Here is a 22,574-nt window from a genome sequence, read left to right as displayed (position 1 = left end):
ATTCTAGGACCCCAAAAGAAAGCAACTGTACATCAGCTGTACATCGGGTTCTATAGAACTTTGGTTTGTATTTTTTTTTTTGGGGGGGTGCTGGGGATTGAACTCAGGGGCACTCAGCCACTGAGTCACATCCCCAGCCAAGTTTTGCATTTTATTTAGAGACAGGGTTTCACTGAGTTGCTTACACCTCACCATTGCTGAGGGTGGCTTTGAACTCACAATTCTCCTGCCTTCAAATGCCAAGCCACTGGGATTACAGGCGTGCACCACTGTACCAGCTTTGGTTTGGATTTAAACAATAATTTATACAATTCCACACATAGAAAAAAAATCAGTGTTGTATTTTCTTAACACTCAACGCTTCAGATATAATAAGCTGAATGGAGGAAAACGTGGTCAAATGTTAAAAATATAATCATGAAAAAAATAAACATGAAAACAAATCTCCTTTGTAAAAAATAATTTAATTACAAATTAGCCAGAAAATTGCATAGTTCCAAACAAACTTTCTATATAAAAACAAGGGCTTATTTACCACTACTTTTTTTTTATTTATCTTTCAGTTTACGTTCCATGTATTGAACCGAGCCTTCCTTGGCAAAGATTAGAATATATGGGTTTTTTTCATGTTTCATATTCCCTAAAACAGAACTGGCTTTTGTTTCTGAAATTACTACAATTTTGCTGTGAAGAGAAAGTTTAAAATTTTTCTCTTACAACTATTTCAGTTAGCCACTCCCCAAATTTGATGCAAAAACAACAAAAAACACTTTACTTAAAAGATTCCTGTCGTTCATTTCATTTTACTAGTCCAAGTACAAATTCAGAGAAAATCTTCTTAAGTCCTGCGATTTCAAAATCCTTTTGTAACTCATCCAATGCTGAATACTCTTTGACTTCAAATGCCAGAAACCTGCATTATACAAGAGAAACTCATGAATATGCCTAGATTTGTCAGAGTATAATTATCGATTCAGTTGCTTTTCCATCTGCAATAGTACTAAATTATACCTTTTGTGTTCCGTCTGTACTTTTGTTTCAAACAGTACACTAATCATTTTCTCTTTGCATTTCTTTCCACTTGAGTCCACATCTACTTTGGAGGTTTTCTGAAGAATCAGGTACTCCTAAATGATAAATCAGTATGTTAAATACATATCTTACTCTGAATCTCAAAATCCTAGCTTTAAAGGAGCCATAAACCTGCAGGTTTATTATCATGCTTAAAGAGTACGTTCAGAATCAAGCGGCAAGATAGCTACACGATGTTTTTACACACAGGGTAGAATAATGTTCTGTTGAATGCAGAAGTAAAGAGTAATGTAAACAAACTATTCAAATTTCAATCTAAACTGAACTGTCTACCAGCTCTGACTCTAGGCTGAGTATTTAAATTCTCTGTGCCTCAGTTAACCTCCTCCATAAAATAGGATTAATAACAGAATCTACCTCCTAGGGAAGCTATGACAATTAAATCAGATAACACAAAGTGCTTATAGGAACACCTGGCATATACTTAAGAACACAAGTAACTGCTATTATTACTATTAATCCAGCATCCTAATGGAATATCAGACACACGGCACTTGCCATTCCAAATTGGTGGCATCTATAAACATACCTGCACATTCTCAATTCTGGCAATAAAATTTTAACACAAAAATTCACATAGAATGACATTTTAGAGATAACTAAAAAAATAGTAAAGTAACACTTCTCTGCATTAACAGAGTTCAAGTTGTATGAATAAACACTTGTTAATTAATGATTCAATCTGAGTAACAACATCTGCAAAATAGCTGCATTTATCCTAATATGTCTTAGCTGGCTTAAAGAATAATCAAAGCCTTTTGGGTAAATTTGATCAAGGAACAGATTTGTATTCAATTCTGTCAATTTGTATTTCACCCAAAAGGATCAAAGTTTGTAAATATACTACAAATCACCTCAGAATATGATTTCCTGGTCAGGCCCCAATCCAGGATATATATTAAATTTAAATTATTGTTTTACTTAATATAATCCAGCAGAAATCTAGTTAACTAAATGCCAATGGACTTTTGTGATAACAGCCCATCTTGAAAAAAAGAAGTCATTATTCTGCAAGTCTTTAAGATTACAGGCTGTTCACGCTAAATCTGTTTTAAATAAATTCTACTATAATTACTCCTGACCATTGAAAGTATAAAACTATCTGAAAGTATAAAACTTATTAAGTGATTTGTAGCTCTTTTAAGATTTAAAATATAATAAGCAGTTTTCCTTGTCTGGTTTCTCATAAAACGGGTTAGAGGAGTTTAGAATAAGAACTTTAAAAATCTGAAGATGATGGTTTTGAAAGCAGCTGCTGAGACGAGTCAGGTGGAAAGCAGAAGTGAGGTGGGAGGTGACAGGCTGACAGTCCTAATGATTCTACTTCTACCAACACTAAATCTTGGTTATAAGGGACAAGCCTCTCTTTCCAGGTATTACAGATACAAAATTAAAGTGTCAGAATGTATTTTTAACTGCAAGCAAGTTACAGTTTGCAGAATACCCACAAATATACACCTTGCTGTGCATAACTATGGAAGGAAATATTAATATGCACAAACTTTTAGTGCACATTTATAAAGTTGAGGCTCATGGCTAATTATAAAAACAAACATATGTGCCACAGGAATTTTTTTATAACCTGTCATTTTCATTAAGTGGCATGATTTTTAAAATATAATCTTAACTTATTCTTTTGAGCTCTGCAAGTTTGTAGTTGCCATTAAGAGTTAGACACTCCTAAAAAAAGGAAAATAAAGATCCATTAATGTTGTAATAGAGAAAGCACAAGCATCTTAATGATTAATCTACCCCATTGTTATAAAACACACTTAAAGACACACCATTTGAAACAGAAAATAATCAGATTCATGTTTAACATTTAACTTTTTGGCACCTTGATGTTGTTTCTTTCTCCTTGTAGTAAAATCAGTATTATTTTACCCAAGAACATCAGTCTTCCTGTCAGACTTAAATCTGAAGCCCACTTCTCCACGGTTTTGATATATTTAGTCCTTGCTCTCATGTGATCTAAATGTAAAAGAGTAATCCACAGTCCATCATCCACAGTTGTACTCATTGAAAAAGTACACTTTTCACTGCCATTTCCAGTTTCTGGTTGATTGAGGATATGCCTGAGATTCTGCTGAATCCAAAGAACCAGTTCATGAACCATAGGTTCCGACAAAAGCTTCTCTGCTTGCTCAAGTAGTTTCTCTTGTATAGTCACACACTGGGCTCTGGTCAGATGTTTTGAGTTAATGGAGATACCAGGCAGACACAAAGGGTAACTGACCGGTAAATGGAACACCAACTCTAAGGATATATCTGTATTCAAAAGTCCTTCAGCTTTTGTGTGAATTCTGAAAATGGTTCCATCTGTCTCTGGAAGGCATCCAAAAATAATCATTAGCTGTGCATAACTGAATTTGAATGGAATACTAACAAGTTAAATTTTTGCTTCAAATGTTGATTTATTTCTCATGGGAAAACACTGAGCTATTTTCTTAAGAGACACATAATACTAAGAAAGTCATAATTTGTAGATTTCCTCCAACCACACACATACACTCATGTATTCATGCATACTAGCACTCTGAACTTACCTGAAACTTATACTTACAATCACCCATGTTTAATAAGTTACCAAAAAAGTTTTTTTGTAGTCAGGCCTAATTTATAATTCTGAAAATCACTAATAAACTCATGAACTTTCAAAGAAACAGTACCAAGTATATATAAAATCAGTAATTTAATACAAAGTTATATACTAAATCCACTGAAGATCATTTTGTGGTTGAGTCACCCTGGAATCCTGTATGGTGTCAGGGTTACAGAGAAACCAGTGACTGTGTGTGACACTGTAGCTGCCTGGAACCACTCTTTTCTTATTTCATATGTATTAGAAGCAGAATAACATGAAGGTAGCAAGATGAACTGAAATTGAGTGGGCATCAATTCAACCTCTTCTGGCTCCTGAAGAAGGGAGGGGGTAAGCACACATAGGATATGAGATAAAATATTCCGTTCTCTTTCAGATTTGCTCGGCTTCACCCCTCTGATATGTTGTTCCACACCACTTCACCCCACTTTTCAAAAAGCTGATAAATGTCAGGCTGATTCATTTTGCAGGGGGCAGAAGCGCACAGATCAGAAGAGCAGAGAACAGAACAAGGTGCAAATGAATCTCTTTGAGGGGAACTTGCCTCTGTACCTACTTCTTTGTCCATATACCCTTGTTTTATTCTTCTTCACAAGGGAAACAGTCAAATCTTTCTCATTTTCATACCTGGGTTGCTGCTTAACAGCCTCAACAACTGAAACCTGAATCTATCCCCATTTTAAAGAACCTAACAGAACATTAAAATTGCTTCCTAGCCATCTGATTCCATGTGTATAAAAACTGTTGTTACAGACACTGATTCATATAGGACCAAGTACATCTGTTTCACAGAGTTTTTCTTTAATAGACGTCAGTACCAGCTGCAGAGAACGACTATTTTAGAACATCACCCAGAAACACAGGCAGTAACCATTATAAAGACCATATTCACAATTTAAATTTGTATGACATAAGTAAAATGAGGACTAAAGAAAAAATTTTCCTAAACCTAACAGGGTAAATTCCTCTAAAATCTATCATATTTCTCTAAACTCTTCTTTCTTTCATTGAGTTACTTACTTTTATATGCGTGTGTGTGTGTATATATACTTTATTTAATCAAGTAGGCTCCCTACACATCAGTTAGATTAATACATTTTAGTATTGGAAATGGATGTTCTAAATAGACCTGCAAAAAACATGACACTTAGGCTGAATAAACTCCAGGAACTATAGGGAGTCCACATTCTCTCTCAATAGGGAGATATAATTTCTGAAGATTTTCATTCATTCATCATTTAACAAAAATTCACTGAGCACCTATCAAGCCCCAGGCACTGTCCTGGTCTCCAAGGAAAAAATGATGGCCAAGACTCAAATCCTATCACATTGACTCAACCTAGTGCTTCAGAATATAAAAGAGTGTACCTATCCAAAGTGACCCTTCTGGACTCCTCTTCTACACCTAAAAAAGTCTCTACTTATAAATACACATATACACCTATAATTTATACACACATCATTGTGTGTGTGTGTGTGTGTGTGTGTGTGTGTGTGCGCACGCGCACATCAGGAGATAATTCTCCATTGTCTGTCATCTCCAAATGTCTTCTAAGCAAAAGGCATTGCTATCATTGCATAAAAGACAGCCTTGGAAACTAAAGAGTTTCTCCCTCCTGATCAGAAGGCAGATTTGTTTAGTGACCAATACAACAAAGATTATGTAGTCTTTCAGGACAAAGGTTGAACAAAATTGTTAGAAATCCCTTTTAAGATTGGAGGATTTTTTAATTGATTTTTACCTGATAGATAAAAAATAATGAATTGTACATATTTATGGGGTACCATGTGATATTTGTGATTGTTGTACATATTGTGTATGTAATGTTTAAACCAGGGTAAACATCTATCTCCTCAAGAATGGAGACTTCCTAAGCTCAGTGTCCCTCAGCTGTGACAAAGATCCACTGTGTGTACATGTTCACCTGGGCCCACCTCATATGACCCTGGACATGGGGACAAACCTCCATGCCACCTGCTGTGCAGTGAGCAATGCTAACTCCATGTGGGTCATTGCCTCCCTACCAGCTGAACCATGGCAGTGTGCTCCTGACCCAGCTCTACAGATGTTACTGCTTCTTACAAACTGTTTCGCCACTACATAATGTATATTTTTCCCCTCACCACCCCGCTCTCTCATTTTTACTTTTCTCCCTTCCACAGGAAACCTACTATCTCTAAGACATTGTTCCAATCATTGTCACTTCTTATGCTTGAATTTTCTAACCCTCCCTCTGTTTCCTTCCTCCTGCTTACAAAATAGTGATCTTTTCCTTGCTTCACACACAAAAAAAGAAAAAAATTTGATGCTACTAATTCCTTTAATCTACAGACCTTTCTCTGTCCCTTCTTAGTCTTTGTAAAATATAATTCTCACCAATTGCATCCATTTTCCCACAAACCAGTCTTTCTATAACTACTTGCACTATGATTTCCAACATCACTTATCCCTGAAGCTCCATTCCTAAACATTACTGATGCCCTTCTAATTGCTATTGTGCATCAACTGGCCTGAGTTGCTCAAACCCTGTATATTCCTAAGGTCTGTCTTTAAGACTGGCCCATGGCTAGCCCTGAAGCCATGAGCTCCCAGTCCTTGTAATATTACTTCTGCCTGATCAGAGTTCTTTGTATATGCCTGAGGCCTTAGGCCACTTGGTCCCAGTTTGATTAAACGGATTATGCTACTAATGTGATTTATGGTAACTCTTCTTGCTCTAGAGGCTGGAGTGTGAGTAGCTGAAGTCAGTCACACAGGTGCTACATGCCTACATGATTGAGCCCAGTACAAACTATGGACATCAGGGCTCAAGGGAGCTTTTCTGGTTGGCAACATTTGTCATGTATTTCACATTATTACTTTGACAATTTCACATATCTGTGTGATTCCACTGGAAGAGGACACCTGGAAGCTTGCTTCTGGTTTATCTTGGGCTTCATTCCACTCACCTTTTCTCTATGCTGGTTTTGGTCTGTATCTTTTTGCGGTAATAAACTGCAACCCTGAGTGAAACAGTATTTCTGAGTTCTGCAGGTCCTTCTTGCAAATCATGAAATCTGAAGGTGATCTGGGGACCCTGACATAGCTACACTTTATAGCCTTTATTGTACTCTACCCTTCTGCAGGATCTGAACCTCTGTATTGCTCTTCTAAAACTCTGTCTTCCCTTACCTCCCAGATACCTCTACTCATGTCTTCAATGCTTTATCTTCTTTTCCTAAATTCCTAAATGCACAGATATTCTGTAAAGCATAATTCCACAAAACGGTCTTTTTTTCCAACTATCCAGGCTTGGAATCTTAAATTCACCATTAGCTCTTCTGCCCCGTTCCTTGTTTCATACTTAACATTTAACTGCCAAACTCTCATCACAAGTTCTTCCTAATTTCTCTCTCTCCATTTGCATTACCACCCTCCTACTTCAGGCCTTTCTCTGGTTTCTGCAACACTGGTCTTCTCAACTCCTGCCTCACCCTACACAAAATTACCAGTCTGTACCAGTCTGACAAACAAATTTCAAATTCCTCCGCCCAACACCGAGGGCCAGCCTGCAACTCTAAATTTCTCTCCTCACTTCTTACTTCAACTACCCATTTTATGCAATAATTTGAACACAGTCTCTGGCTTCCCAATCTTTCAAAAAGACCCCTTACTTTGTGGTCTACTAGAATCTTGTCAACCTCCACAGCACCTAACACTCACCATATGAGGTCCATGGTACTTTGAATTTGTCATGGCATTTGGCCCTGATCATTATGGTTGAACCAAATTAACATTTTCACCACCACTAAAATATCTCAGTTTTCTTTTTAAACAGTTACTATGGAGGAAAGGTAGTAGTGTGGATTTTTAAATTTTTATAGTTTTTATAGTTACAGTTATATGCTTGGAATTATGTGAGTAGCTTATAATCATGAATCTCACAGGTATAAAATCCTTGGTATCTGTGACAGGCTAAATAACAGACCCAAAGATGTGTGCATTCTATTCTCCAGAACATGTGAATGTGTTACCTTAAAAGTAAAAAGGTCTTTGAAGATGTGATTAAATTAAAGATCCTGAAATGGAGAATTACCATGGATTGTTCACTTATGACCCTAAATGACCACAAGTGTCCTTATAATGGAAAAGTGGAGGAATATTTTATCACGGAAGAAGGCAATGCAAGCACAGAAGCATGATACTATGCAGCAGGATTTGAAGGTGGATGAAGGGGCCATAAGCCAAGGAACACAAAGAACACAGCTCTAAAGCCTGGGAAAGGTAGGGAAACAGATTCCCCGGCAACAATTTGATTTCAGCCCAGTGGAAATGATCTTGGATTCGTGACCAATTAATTTAATTTTAATTAAAAATTTAAATATATAAACTATTTTTGGTTATTTGTTACAGCAGTCATAGAAAATTAACATAATATCTGTGGCCTTCAAGGCAAGCTTTTCCCTCTTGTGAGCAAAATACAAAAGCCCAGAGAATTCTCCAACCCTGCCATATAAATAACCACCTGTCCCTGCACAGTGCATGAACTGACAGTCCCAGACAGCCCAGGGAAACAGGCTTGAAAGGATATTGAGCCAACCATGTAAATCCTTACCAGTTTTCATTTTTCTGTTATTTTCTGGTCCTAGTCAGCAAAGATAATGGCAATGGGGGAAAAACCCTGACTTCATACAAATTATGGAACTATTATTTATAATGCATATGTTCAGAAGAAAAACAATTTTAATTCCTGTAGGAGTTGGAAAATTTTAACATTCTTCCAAATTGGTCTCCTTGGTTAATCTCCCCCCCACATACACACAGTAGCTGCAAAGTTAACCACACAAAATGATGTTATCTCTATAAGAAAATGAAAATCCCAATAACACATTTCATTCTGCTTATATTTAATGTGGTAATAAAATTATATAATCTTTTAAAAACTCATTTTCTCCTAAAAATCCTAGAATTATATATCTTACCCTTTCATTTCTCATCTGCCTTTGTTTATAAAAGCAACTAAATATGCTCATTTTTCTCCTGAATTTTTCACATATCACATGCACTGTAGTCTTAATTTTTAAAAAATGTTTACTAATAAAAGAAAACAAGGTTGTCCCCTATTCGCTTTAAGATTATTAAAAGTTTAGGAACTGCTAAACACTCTTGGTTAACAGAAAACTAATTGTGCTCTACATCTAATGTTAATCTCTTCCCCTCCCTGGTTCCCAAAACTCATTATAACTCACAAATATTGTTCTCAATATACCCTACAGAACTTATGCTTGCCCTACCAAACTAATTTTCACAGGTTCAAAGGTTATTTTCATCCATTCTCAAAACTCTACCCAAAGATATAGGTCTTTCCTTCTGGTTAAAGTTCATATAAATATTTGCTAGTTGTTTTTTATAAGTCACTCTGTCTTATAATAAATGTATCAACTTTATAACTAAAATACAAACCGAAATATGTTTTAAACTTTAACCTTCTTTACAAATACATGAAAGAAATTATGCTCCAAACCAGAGAATTCCAAGCTAGAGAAACAGAACTGAACCCTAATTCCACACTAAAGCTATTTTTAAGGTTTCTCTCTGCTTCATAGGTGTATAACACACAGCAGAAACTCAATGAATATAGTCTAATCACAGAAGACACTTAAGAAAACAAGTTCTTTAGATTCACTTATAGCCCATTAAGAAATCATTTACATATCATATGTAGCTGATATTTCCTATACTTGCTGTTGTTATGTTGTTGTTTGTTGTTGTTGTTTGCAATTTTTATATTACATCAGAGTAAGACTTTGTGTAGAAAACCACTAAGAACTCTCCAGCACCTTCTCATTTCATGTGACAAGTTTTTCTTTCCTCTTACTACCAGGCAGCTAATTACAAGTAGGCATACATAAATGACTGTCTTATGCTTCTGCTGGATTTCACATATGCTTAAAATATGGTTACAAGAGACTAAAAAACTAAAAAGAAATGAAGGTAAAAGGGGCATCCCATTCTTTAGAAGTGAAGTTCAAGGCTGAATTGCTTTTACAGAGTGAGTTCAGTTCCGACAATCAGCAGGAAACAACTGAACAATTCTGAGAGGGGTCAGTGAGTGACAGTCATGATTCATTTTGCAAGACAGTTGAATCCAATTTGAACATTACCATTAACAAAATATAAAAATACACTCTGAAGCTACTGTGCAAATATTGGGTTTATACACTTTCCATTTTACAACTTTATGATCTGTGAGATGGCTTTCAAAAATGCAACTCCTATATGTAATGAGCACTGACTATAGCAATATAATCTATGTGAACCCATCAGGAAAACGAAGATATATAACAATGCCACTTACCTATTTCAGGTGCCTGCACACATGTATGCACACATACTCCCCTTCCTCACTGTTCTGAACATAGGTTGGATCCCATCCATGCCTTTTCTCTGGGTGCTTATTTGTGCCCTCTCTTTCTGAACAAGTGTTTCTTTGCTTCCTTAGAACAGTTTTCCTGACACAGCAGCCCCATCTCTACCAGGGATCATGAGGCCATGTGAAGGTTTATACATTGTGAAGCCTGGTGGTTATTTAACCACTCTAAGCATAGTTCTCTTCTCTGCAAATAAGGCTAAGAGTGCTTCTCATCAAGTAAGATGCACTGAAAGTATCAGAACGATAGTAGGTGGCCACATTAAACATGGCATCTGGCTATCTACACGGCACAGAGAGGGATAGAATCTCTCTGATTTGGCCTACTCTTATCCCTCTCCCATAGCTAGGAGTGTGGAGTTGTTAGAACTCCTGCCTCCTTACTATGGGCTTATATAACCACTGTAGAGGCAAAAATGTAGATAGATCCTCTAAATTCTTAGCATAAATTAACCTAGCTATACAGAATCCAATTATTCAGCCTCTTCAACCTTAAGCCTCAACAGCTGACCCCCTACAATGCTCTCCTGACCCCACTGGCAACAGTTTATTTGTAGGAGGCCATGAATTGATGGGATTCAGACTGTTACATCCTCCAACCCAAACTGACAAGTAGCACTGACAGCAGAGCCTGCTGCATGTTTATTGTAGTCTGTTAAAGAAGTACTTACCTTACCCTTAACTCCCAGTTATGAGCATCCAACATTCCTATTTCAACCACTGAATTGTTCTACCCTCCAATGAACCTTTCAGCAACAAAATGTCCTAAGTTGTTACACTGAATTCTTTTATAATTCAATTACTTATTGATGCCAGAACACTGAATTAAATTAATTAGGAGGCATGGCTTCAAAGTCATGCTCAATTTAACAGCAGATAAAGGGTCCACAGTGTTCTCACTATTAGGAAACTGCTTGCTTTCTTTCAGCATTTACTTTTGGGGGTTTTTCTCTGGCCTGCCAGCAGTGTTTAATGCTCAATGGATTCATACTGCAGACCACTACCACATATTTAAGGTATGATGGGACATCACAGGTTCATTTTAAAGATATTCCCACCTGAACCATAATAAAGGAATTTGGAATAACTAATGATCTCTTCAAATAGCTGCCTCAGGCAGGAGTAATTATTAATAGAGGGAGATGAAGAATTAGAAATGCCACTCAATCAGAAGAGGGGTGACAAGACAACATTACAAGGGAATAAATCCATTCATATATGGATTTTAAAGAGTTGCTTCAAAAAGATATAAGACAGATTTAGGAACTAAAAAGAAGGCAGCTCTATGGTTTCATACTATCTGGAATATAACAATGCTCCATGATTGTGTTCAGATGGGCAGATGCAAGAAGGAATAAATAAAAGGGAGCAAACTTCCTCCCTGTGGATGAATAACACATCCCAGAAAAATGTAAAAACGATCTTAACCCTAGATTTCTCATATACTTGAGAAAACATATTTTACCTGCTTAAAGGTCAACCAATTTATGGTCAGGAAATCAATTTCAACATTAGAAGGATAGATCCTATGCACCTAAAACGGTACATATTTTAAAGTTAAATAAAAATTGACAATTATCTGCATCACCATACTTTCTCTGAAATGGCAGGGTTTTTTGTGGTCTTTTTTTTGTTTGTTTATTTTGTTTTGTTTTTCTTACTTAATAGAAGCTAAGTCAGAAATGGAATGAGTTTTGCTCTTATTAAAAAAAAAAAAAAACAGTAGGGCTGGGACTGCAGCTCAGTGGCAGAGTGCTTGCCTAGCATGTGTGAGGCACTAGGTTGGATTCCCAGCACCACATAAACATAAATAAAATAAAGGCATTCTGTCCATCTACAACTACAAACATATATATATTTAGGATTTTTAAAAAAAGATTTGCAGACTGTAAACTCCTATGGGACAGAATGGTGCCCTGTTGATGTCTGCAAGGAGCAGGGAAATAAATGTGGGCTGAATGATTAAGGCACCCCCAAAAGCCTGTAACTAGCAACCACTTTCAGCTGACTAGAAAAAGTACGCGAAAAGCAACCAATTCAGAAATATAAGAATAAGGTTACAGGGGCTGGGATGGTGGCTCAGTGGTACAGTGCTCCCCTGACATGTGTGAGGCACTGGGTTCGATCCTCAGCACCACATAAATGTAAAATAAAGATATTATGTCCACCTAAAACTAAAAAATAAATATTAAAAAATAATAATAAGGTTAGGGCTTAGCACTGGGGTAATTCAAAAGTCATTCAACAAACATTTGTTGACTATCTACCCTATGTTGGGTAATGTTCTAGCTGCTCTGAGGTTCAAGCTTACCAGACAGGGTCTCTGCTCTTGTTCAATTTATGACAACCAAATACCGATCTAGTGTTAAGCTGTGGTGAGTGAGGTCAAGGGTATAATGCATAGGATTTATGAAGGAAATGGATTAAGGGAAATGAGGGAACTGGATTGGGGGGGGGGCAGCACAGGTGTCTAAGAGGACGAGGACACGTGGACGGCCTGCCAGGAAGAGCGTGGGCAGCGCCCTCCAGGGAGGCCCCAGCTGGCGGACGTCAGGAGGTCTGGATGCCCAGCGTGGGGGACAGGACGCACGGGGGCGCCCGCAGCGGCGCGCCTCAAGGCTACGCCACACCATTCACGTTTTGGGGGGAGGTCGCCTCACACGCCAGCCTGCTCCCACACAACCGCAGTCGCCGGGTGCGTGTCACTCCATCCTTCCGATAACCCGGTTCCCAACTGAGGACCCGGGCGGGGTGCCCAGACCCCCGAGGGGGAAGGACAGGGCCGCGGCCCCAGTCTGAGGGCGCTCATCCCTCGGGCGCGGGGGTAGTCACCTGAGCGGCTCAGCACCTCCCACTCGTGGGGCCCGCAGTAAATCGCGGCCAGGGCCAGGAGCTCCTCCCGCACAGAATCCGCCATGTTCACGCGGCCTGCGAACTCGGTACCTCCCCTTCCGCCAACGCGGACTCGGGTGGGGAGCTACGCGGCCGCGCGGCCACCTGGGGGCGCCCCGCCTCCGCAGCCGGCCGGGGAAGCTCCGCCCACAAGCCTCGGCCCCTGGACTCCCCAGGGCGGCTCGCCTCTGCTTTGGGGAGTTTTTCGGCGGCCTAGGGCCCGCTTCAGGGTTTCTGCCAGAGATGACTGCCCAGCCCACTTGATGCTTTCCTGGCCCTGGCCGACGAGCCCCAGGTCCTCTAGCTTTAGCCTCAGGCTCTGAACACACCGGCTCTCTCATTGAGCTGCTGAGATTGGGATGCACAGTGTCAAACATAACTTTGTAAAAAGAGAAAGAAAACAAACTGGCAAGAAAAGGTTAGCCCTTTGCACTAAGTGTCTGGCTCTTGAACCGTTTCAAAGATCCCGCAGTGAACAAAATACATGAAATTCTACATTCTCCTGGAACTCTTAGTGACCCAGGCAGTCTGGAAATCCCGGGAAACTGCCAAGTTAGTGACAACCTCCAGGATGCCCAAATGACACTGGCAGTGAGACTCTGGACAAGGCCCAGTTCCTGGGACCTCTTTTGCTTAAAGGGTGCAGAAGGGGCGAATGGAACCTCCCCGCCCGGCACTTTATGGGGAATTATGCCCAAAGTTCTGGGAGCACAGTCGTAGTGTTTTCCTTTTGTCTTCTACCTTCAGAGAACAGTCCTGCTGAAAGGTCAATGGGACTCCTTGGCCTTCAGAGGGATGATCCAAGCGTGTAAACACTAGCAAATGCTAGCTTTTCAGTGGTATTATTTTGCAAATAAAACAATATGGATATTACCAATGCGACTCCTGGAGCTTAAAGATGAAATGGTCATCCTTGTGTCCTGTATCTGAATTTTAAAATTTGAGCAATACCATTAGCATAGCTGAAATAACAGTACATTCTTTTTAAACTTTGATTTTAATGAACCAGGTTATAAGGCTCTTCTGTAGTAGTCCTGTCTCCGTGCATTTGTCTTATATTTTTGTGCTTTTTGTTTTTTGTTTTTGTTGTTGTTGTTGTTGTTGTTTCAAGTAACAGTTTAAGATTTTGCAGCCCCTCAAAACAGCTGGACTTGCTCAAAGAGGGCCCACGACTTTTGTTTGTATCAGAAATAACATTGTATGAAATAAATGGGAACCTAGGTGACTGCATAGCCACTACTGCAGCTACTATTGACCTACAGAAGTCAACATAAATTTGCTTTACTCTAAGACTCAGAATCGATATTTCCATCATCATCATTATCGTCATCATCATCATCATCATCATCTCCATCTTTGCTAAAAAAGGGATTTGAAAAAATAAAGATAGAGATTTTCAAGAACAGGAAGGAAATCTAACAAAATGGACTGCAAAGGGAAATGTTTTTCAGAGGATGTCATGGGATTTCAGTGACCCCACTTAATTAGGAGCCCTGCTGCGCACATAATTGGAAAGACAAAGGTTTATTTAAACTCATAATTATCTCTGATGTGGCCAATTTGTTTTAAAGAAAGAAAGAAGTAAAGACTCCTTTGAGTTATTTCCAAAGTAGCAGTAGGTTCATAATTAGCTGCTAAAGAGGTTGGTGAACAAAAGAATAAATTTCTAGTTTAAAATATCACTGAGTTATTTGATTTTAGCTTGAAGTTCATTGTTACTATTAAAAGTGGCAGGAAAATATTAATTTAATTATTTGACTTATATATTAAAGATAAGCTACAAAATAATTGAGTGGTTCTTATTTTTAATTTTACAAATTCAACATAATTGATATGAGTGGAATACTATGAGCAGCATGATTTCAGCTGTCAGAAGTATTTGAAGGCAGTTGCTGAAGCCTCTTGTCAGCAGGGGGTCCATGGAAATTGATGTTAAGAGTATAGCAATCTATTACTGTATTTAAAATTTTCTAGTCAATAGGTTTCCTCTTTGCTCTTCCTTTCTCCGTTGATTTCTTAACCTGCTTTTCATACTTCATTTAGCATGTTTAAATAAAAAAGAAGTCAATGTGAATGTCTTTTAAACTGACACTATCCTAAGGCACTGAAGTCCCATGAATAAGTTTCTGTACTTGACATTTAGAAGTAATCATCACAGAGACAGCATAATGTCAGTTTGATATTTCTCACACTATGAAAATATCAGCTACATGTCAAATCTCTAAGTCTACCTTAATGTAATAATTTTTCTTGTATTCACAGGCTACTGAAAATTCTAAACATTTAAATGTGGAATGAATGTCTGCACTTAGCATTATCTATCCCTGTCTGTATTTGTGTTACACACACATACACACACACACACACACACACACACACACACACAAACACAGTGTATGATTTGCTAGAATAATATTATTTTTTCATGCAATTTTTCTAAATAGTCATTTCCCCAGAACCATCACGGGAAGGAATTTAAAACTTCTCACTACCGGCTGAAACCACTAACCCAAGAGGTAGTATTGTAACTATTTTGGGACCACAGTTTTATTCACTCTCTCCTGAATAGTATAGACTTTAACACTCCACTCAAAGTCTAACATATTAAGTCCAAGCCCACTTGGATATAGAAATGAGGATACATGATTTTAAGAGTATCAAAGAGATTAAGTATTAGTATCATGTGGAAGAAGCTTAGGACCCTAAATGGAGTAGGCTATGGTAAGGAAAATTTTCATACCAGAAAAGTAAAAATATGAGAACTACTAAAAATAGAATACAAAAGAGACATTAAATGCCTACTTCCTAAATACACCTGAACTCTGAGAAACTGTGCTACCAGTTTTTACTAGTTCTGTCTAAATGATTCCTGTATTTACTCATTTTACAAAGTGTTCTTGGGCACTCAATGACTGTTGACCTAGTTCTGTGAGCTGGGTGTTGAGATAAAGAGATGAAAGCAACAAATTATTTCGTTCGAGGACTTTAATCTTTCATCTGGATTTAAAAAAATGCAGCAATTACAAGTTCTTTTACCAAGTTTAGGGCACAAGAACTGCCAATTTATCAGTGTGAAGTTCAATGTCATGATGTAAGTGAAAGCAGTGGGATGAGGAACAGCATGTTCTCCCATACTTCCTAAAGGAGATATAATTTTGTAATATTCCAGAACAATTTCCAAAAATAAACAAAGACAGCATTGCTAATTGGTGTTAGTTCTTTTGTAATAGAGTATACAAGTTGCAAATTTATTTTTCACCATGATGTCAAAGTAAAAGCAAATTAATGCCGTAAGAATTTGACACTGACTACTGTGATCATACCATTTTGTGGAAGAATCTGCCTCTACTATATCTAAGTAATCTGCACTTGCTCCAAAGTATTATTTGCTTTCTTCCCGTGTTTGATTCTTACACATGAGGAGTATCAAAACGGTCCTAACTGGTTTTGTAGGGAGTCATACACGTGACCAAGGTCCACGTTTCATTGCTTATAAAACAAAGTCTTATCATTCATGTTTTAGAGTTTGTCTAGTTAAAATAATGCCCAATACTTAATTTTGGTTACTACAGTAAGTGGATTCATTTTATTAATTATATTTTCCTACTGAATATTACTAATGTACTAATGTTATTAATCTGAGGTAGAGTTGAGGATTTTTTTTTAAACTAAGGATTGAACACAAGGACACTTAACTACTGAGTCACATCCTCAGCCCCTTTTTGTTTTTTGTTTTGAGACAGAGTCTTGCTAAGTTGCTCAGAGCCTCACTAAATTGTGGAAGCTGGCCTCAAACTTACAATCCTCCTGTCTCAATCTCCCAAACTGCTGGGATTACAGGCAGGATTGAGTGACTTTTTAAAGATCCTTTACTCCAAATCATAAAGGGCCTATAAATGAGTAGGCACTGCCCTTTTAGCAAGATATATTCTCAGTGGTTGAAAATGGAGACACATATATATTTCAAAGAACTACAGCTATAGTTAGAAATTTAAAAAAAAATAATTTCCTAAAAAGAGGAAAAGATAATAGTAGGAGGAGGGAAGAAGATAGGAAGGAGAAAAAAAAGAAAGGAAAGGATGAAGAAAAGAGGGAAGGGTGAAAAGAATGGGGAATATTAGAAAAAGGATGATCTCTGAGGCAAAGGAAATCACGAGTTAGGAGTTAGGAATTTGTTATCAGATCTAGAAGAAATAAAGAGGATGGAGTCACCTGATGCTCAAACAAAAGAGGTCTGGGCAGCGAAGAAAACAAGAGCTTGAAGAAAAAGCCTACAAAATGAGAGAAAATCTTCATTGGTTGTTCCTCCCAACAGGGGATTAATATATGTGAGAGTGTGTGTGTGTGTGTGTGTGTGTGTGTGTGTGTGTGTGTGTGTATCGTTTTAGTGAACTTTTTCACCACGGCTACTAAAAAACCCGACCAGTGTAATTATAGAGGAGGAAAAGTTTATTTGGGAGCTCACAGTTTCAAACTTTCAATCCATAGATAGCAGATTCCATTCCTTGAGGCTCAAGGTGAGGCTGAACATTATGGCAGAAGAGTATGGCAGAGGGAAGCAGCTCACCTGATGATCAGAAAACAGAGAGAGAGAATTCACTCACCAGTGAAGTATATATATATATATATATATATATATATATATATATATATATATATATCACTTGATGGAATTAATTGAGTGGTGAGGTGTGGCTGGAGAAGGTGAAGCATTGGGGATATAGATAGATAGATAGATAGATAGATAGATAAATTCACTAATTTGGCTAAGGTTTTCATAACCCAATTATCTATCTCCCTTCTGAACCCTCTCACATTGTCTCACACTTGAGCTTTTGGACAATTTCTCCACATCCTAACCATAGCATGCATATATATACATGTTGGAATATATAAAGAACTCGAAAAACACATAACACCAAAAAAATCAATAAATTGACAAAACAACTAAACAGACATTTGTCAAAAGAAGAAATACAAATGGACAACAAATATATGAAAAACATGATACATGATCAGCCAAATTATATTGTTAGATTGTGTACATGTACAAATATGTAATAACAAATCCCACCATAATATACAAGTATAATGCACAAATAAAAAATATTCAACAGTCCTAGAAATCAAGGAAACACAAATGAAACCTATACTGAGGTAATGGTTTAGATGTGACATGTCCACCAAAAGCTCATGTGTGAGAAATGCAAGGAAGTTCAGAGGTGAAATGCTTAGGTTCTAAAAGCCTTAACCTAATCAGTGCAGCAATCTATTTGAATGGATTATCTGAGTGGTAATTGTAGGCAGGTAGGGTATGGCTGTAAGTGGTAGGTCACTGAGGACATGCCTTTGGAGTATATATATATATATATATATATATATATATATATATATATATATATATTGTGGAAGCAGAGATATCTCTATCTCTCTCTCTTTCTTCTTCCTGATGCCATATTCTGAGCTACTTTATCCTCCACGCCCTTCCGCAATGATGTTCTGCCTCTCCTTGGAGCTATAGCAATGGAATCAGCCATCTGTGGACTGAGATTATGAAACCATTAGTGCCAAATAAACTTTTTTAGTCACAGCAGTGTAAAAGCTGACTAAAACAACTGAGATTTCATCTGGGTCCACCCATCAAGAATGGCAATCATCAAGAATACAAGTAATAAACACTGGTGAGAATGTGGAGGAAAAGCTATACTCATACACATTCTTGATGGGACCACAAAGTAATGTAACCACTTTGGAAAGCAATGTGGAGATTCCTCAAAAGATTAGGCATGGAACAACCATATGACCCAGCTATCCCATTCCTTGGTATTTATTCTCAAGAGATAGGGTCAGCCTACTATAGTGATACATGCATACCCATTTTTATAGCAGCACAATTCACAATAGCCAAACTATGGAACCAGCCTAGGTGTCCATCAACAGTTGAGTAGAAAAAGAAAATGTGGTATATAAACACATTGGTGTTTTACTCAGCAAAAAGAAGAATGAAATTATGATATGGACTGGTCAATGGGTGGCATGAAGAATACCAGGAAAAGTGAAATAAGCCAGACTCAGAAAGTTAAGGGTCAAATATTTTGTGGAAGAAACAGTAGAATAAGGGGGGAAAAAAGTGCCAGGGTAGGGGGGCAAATTCCAATGGAAAGGAGATCAGTAGAATAGTGGAAGGGGTTAGAGGAGGAGGGAGGAAGGACAGGAAAAGGAAAAAATTGTGGAATGAAATTCATCAAATTATGCTATGTGTGTGTGTGTGTGTATATATATATATATATATATATATATATATATATATATGAATGAATATACATACCTTATTGAATGTCACCTTTATGTGTGTCTATAAAACACCAATAAAAAAACAATAAATAAATAGAAGTAAGACCAGTGGAGGAAGGAGAGCAGCTGGAGGAAGGAGGGAGAAAGAGAAAATAGTAGTGACTAAAACGGAGCCAATTCTATTCTATGCATGTATGATTAGGTCAAAATGAACCCCACTATTAAAGTACAATTATAATGCACAAACAAAACATTCATAATAATAATATGAGGTCTGAGGATTGGACTGAGTGATTGGTAAATAATTCAACATTTTAGTTTATCCTGTTTTGTATATATTACATTCTCTATAGTAAAAGTTAAATTTTTAAAATGATTCTGTAGGTAATAGCTCAAGATGTCTGACATTTGCAAAATATTCAATGAGGAAAAAAAATCACACAAGCAAAGAGAAAAACAGAAGGAGCATAATCAATATTAAGGCCAACCAGCAAAAACAAAGTTGATGAAAGATATCGAGAGATGAGAAAAACATAGATTCTAAAATTTCAGTGGCTTTATCAAGATATAAGGGGTGCTCTTTTATATGTTCAAGTCTGAAGGTAGACAGTGTCTGGAGCCAACCATCCTTTATTTTGTAGACCTGCTGTGCTTCAATTCTCACAGTTATTTTGTGGGTCAGGGTGGCTTCTGGAATTTCACCCCATCCGCAGGATGAGATCCAATTTAATCCCAAAGGGTAGAACTCAGTCCTAGTTTAAAGGGGACCTAAACAATGTCAATTTTATCAGGGAGGTCATGTATTCAGCTCAAGATAGAGAAAGAAATTAAGTATTGCTATTCTTGTTATTTCTTCTTTATTATGGAGAAAGGGGAAAGACCATTGAGTGATAGCTAGCTGTCCCCACCACAGTAAGTTGAGGTCTCGTCAAGAGATTTAAGATTTCACATAATTCTGCAGAGCTCAGCCTTACCCCATCCCTTGTCTACCACCTCACTTTGCTCTTTATCTTATCGTCCTCTTTTATTTTTCTCATAACATTTACCATTACCTGAAATCCTCTGGTTTGTTTACATATGTCTTGCGTTTTCTCCATGGAGTAGGCTCAATATTTCTTTCCCCCAAAATTCACACCCCAATGTGATTGTGTTGGGACTAGGGCCTTTGGGAGGTGACTAGGTTATAAAGGTGGAATCTTCATCTAATGGGATTGGTGTCCTCTCAAAAGAGGCTTGAGGAAACTTATCTGTCTGCATTAGTCAGCTGTTCATCACTGTAACCAAAATATCCAACAAGAACAACTTAGAGGAGAAAGGATATTTTAGCTCAGTTTCAGAGGTTTAGTTCATGGCCAGCCAAGTCCATTGCATAAGGAGAGGCAGATTATTATGGCAGAAGGACATGGTTCAGGAGCATGGTTCACTTCATGTTGACCAGAAAGTAGAGTGGAAAAGAGATTGCAGAGAAGATGGCATGTGCCCAATCACCCATCTCATCTACTCATGCCTCACCTCCCTACAGTTACCATCCAGAAGTCTCTTAATACAATCATTTTACCTATAAATATTCTTGCATTAACCAGGAGTTTCTGGAGGACACCTCATATCTAAACCATAGTATTCCACTCCTGCACCCCAAAACTCAAGTTAATCTCACAAGGAAAAAAAAAAGTTAGTCCATCTACAAGGATCTCCATAGTTTTAAAGTCTCAGCATTGCCCGAAGTCCAAAGTCTCCTCTGGCACTCAAGGCAAACTCTTTTAACTATGAGCCCTTGTAAAGATCAAAAGCAAGTTATGTATACCCAATACGCAGTGGCATGGAATAAACATTCCCCTTATAAAATGGAGGATAATGGCATAGAAAGAAGGGAAGGGAGGGAAACAAGACCAAAGTCCAGCCAGGCAAATATAACCCATAACTCTGCATATAGCATCTGAGTCAGATGACAGCAAGATATGTTTTCCAAAGGATTGGCAGTCCTGCCCCTTTGGCCTTCACAGTTTCAGTACACACGGCCTCTCTTCATATTCAGTGGCTTTTCTCAGCAGACAGTCCACATCACTGGCACCTCTTAATCCCTAGGGTTTCCATTTCAACTTTGTTTTCACCTTCACGGTTGCTTTTTACTATCACCCTCTCATGAGCAGCCTGCAGGGATTCTAACCCTGCTACAATTTGCCTGGCTTTCCTTTGAAATCTCAGCGAAGGCCTCCATAACCCTTTAAATTCAGCACCCTGTATTCCTGCATGGTATGGATGATGCCAAGGTCTGCCACCAGCTCGTGCAGTAGCTGGGCCCCCCTGGGATCATAGCTGCAGCAATCTGTGAGTACCCTATCAGATGAGCATAGTGAAACAATTTCTTAGCACTCTTGTGAAAGCAGGGTGCCCTCATGATCTCTTCTTAAAGGAATTTTATCTTCTACATCTTTGAGCCTGCAATTGGTATGATGTTATAAATTCCTAAGATAACCTCAAGTCATCTTTCTTATCATCTCTGTGCAAAGTACTTAGTGTCTCTTTTGTGGCTGTAATCTCTTCAACAACCAATGCTTCCTTGACCCTAGTTTGACATGCATTTTTCTAGCTAAACTGCAAGTATTTGAAATCCTTAATCTCTGCTTTCTGTTCATAATTCTCACAGTAAACTGGGTTAAAAAGCACCAGTAAAATCCATGACACTGACTGAGTGTTGTGCTGCCTTGACATCTTCCTCCACCATATTAATTAGTCCATCACCTTTAAGTCCAGCTTCACATGCTGTCTTGGAACATGGGGAAATTTTTTAAAAGTTCTTTGCTAATATATAATGCAAATGGCCTCTAGTCCAATTCCCAAGAGTTGATATTTCCTTCTGAAACCTCATGAGCATAGTCTTTACTGTCTGCATTCCTGTAGGCATTCTGATCTTTTGAACTCCCACCAGAATCACCCTTTAAGCTCTGCATACAAAATTTTGAGGAATCTCTATCCTGTGTCTCCAGACTTTTCCAAACTCCCCCTGCAAACCAGATGCACACACTTGTAAACCACATGATCAGATTAGTCACAGCAATGATCCCACTTCTCAGTACCAAGTTCTGTATTAGCTTTTTATTGCCATGATTAAAATACCTAACAAGAACAACTTAGAGGCAAAAAAAAAAAATTATTTTGGCTCATAGTTTCAAAGGTTTAGTCTGTGGTTGGCCAAGTCCATTTCTCTGAGCCCAAAGTAAGGAAGAACATCATTGCAGAAGGGTATGGAAGAAGAAGGCTGCTCACTGCTTGGCAGCCAGTAA

General features: G+C 38.0%; 1 protein-coding gene across 1 annotated transcript; it reads right to left on the bottom strand.

Annotated features, from left to right (window-relative positions):
- Positions 1-485: 485 nt before the first annotated feature.
- On the bottom strand, positions 486-13,047 carry Rwdd3 (RWD domain containing 3). Its single transcript, XM_026409619.2, has 4 exons — positions 12,937-13,047; positions 2,930-3,417; positions 1,012-1,127; positions 486-913 (listed from the first exon to the last, which is right to left on the bottom strand). The coding sequence occupies exons 1-4, from the start codon at positions 13,019-13,021 to the stop codon at positions 799-801; spliced, it is 804 nt and encodes a 267-aa protein (XP_026265404.2). The 5' UTR covers positions 13,022-13,047; the 3' UTR covers positions 486-798.
- Between the last annotated feature and the right edge of the window lie 9,527 nt (positions 13,048-22,574).

This window comes from Urocitellus parryii, chromosome 11, assembly GCF_045843805.1.
Source record: "Urocitellus parryii isolate mUroPar1 chromosome 11, mUroPar1.hap1, whole genome shotgun sequence".
NCBI classification, from domain to species: Eukaryota; Metazoa; Chordata; class Mammalia; order Rodentia; family Sciuridae; genus Urocitellus; species Urocitellus parryii.
Note: the sequence above shows the minus strand (reverse complement) of the source record. Positions and strands in the feature narration are given on the sequence as shown.

What these genes read in the sequence shown, in the direction of transcription:
- Rwdd3 (XM_026409619.2), bottom strand. Translation starts at nt 13,021, where the DNA reads ATGGCGGATTCTGTGCGGGAGGAGCTCCTGGCCCTGGCCGCGATTTAC. An exon ending in GGAGGTGCTGAGCCGCTCAG is followed by an intron (nt 3,418 to 12,936) that starts GTGACTACCCCC and finishes GATGCCTTCCAG; the next exon opens with AGACAGATGGAACCATTTTC. An exon ending in GAGAAAGAAACAACATCAAG is followed by an intron (nt 1,128 to 2,929) that starts GTGCCAAAAAGT and finishes TTTATCATTTAG; the next exon opens with GAGTACCTGATTCTTCAGAA.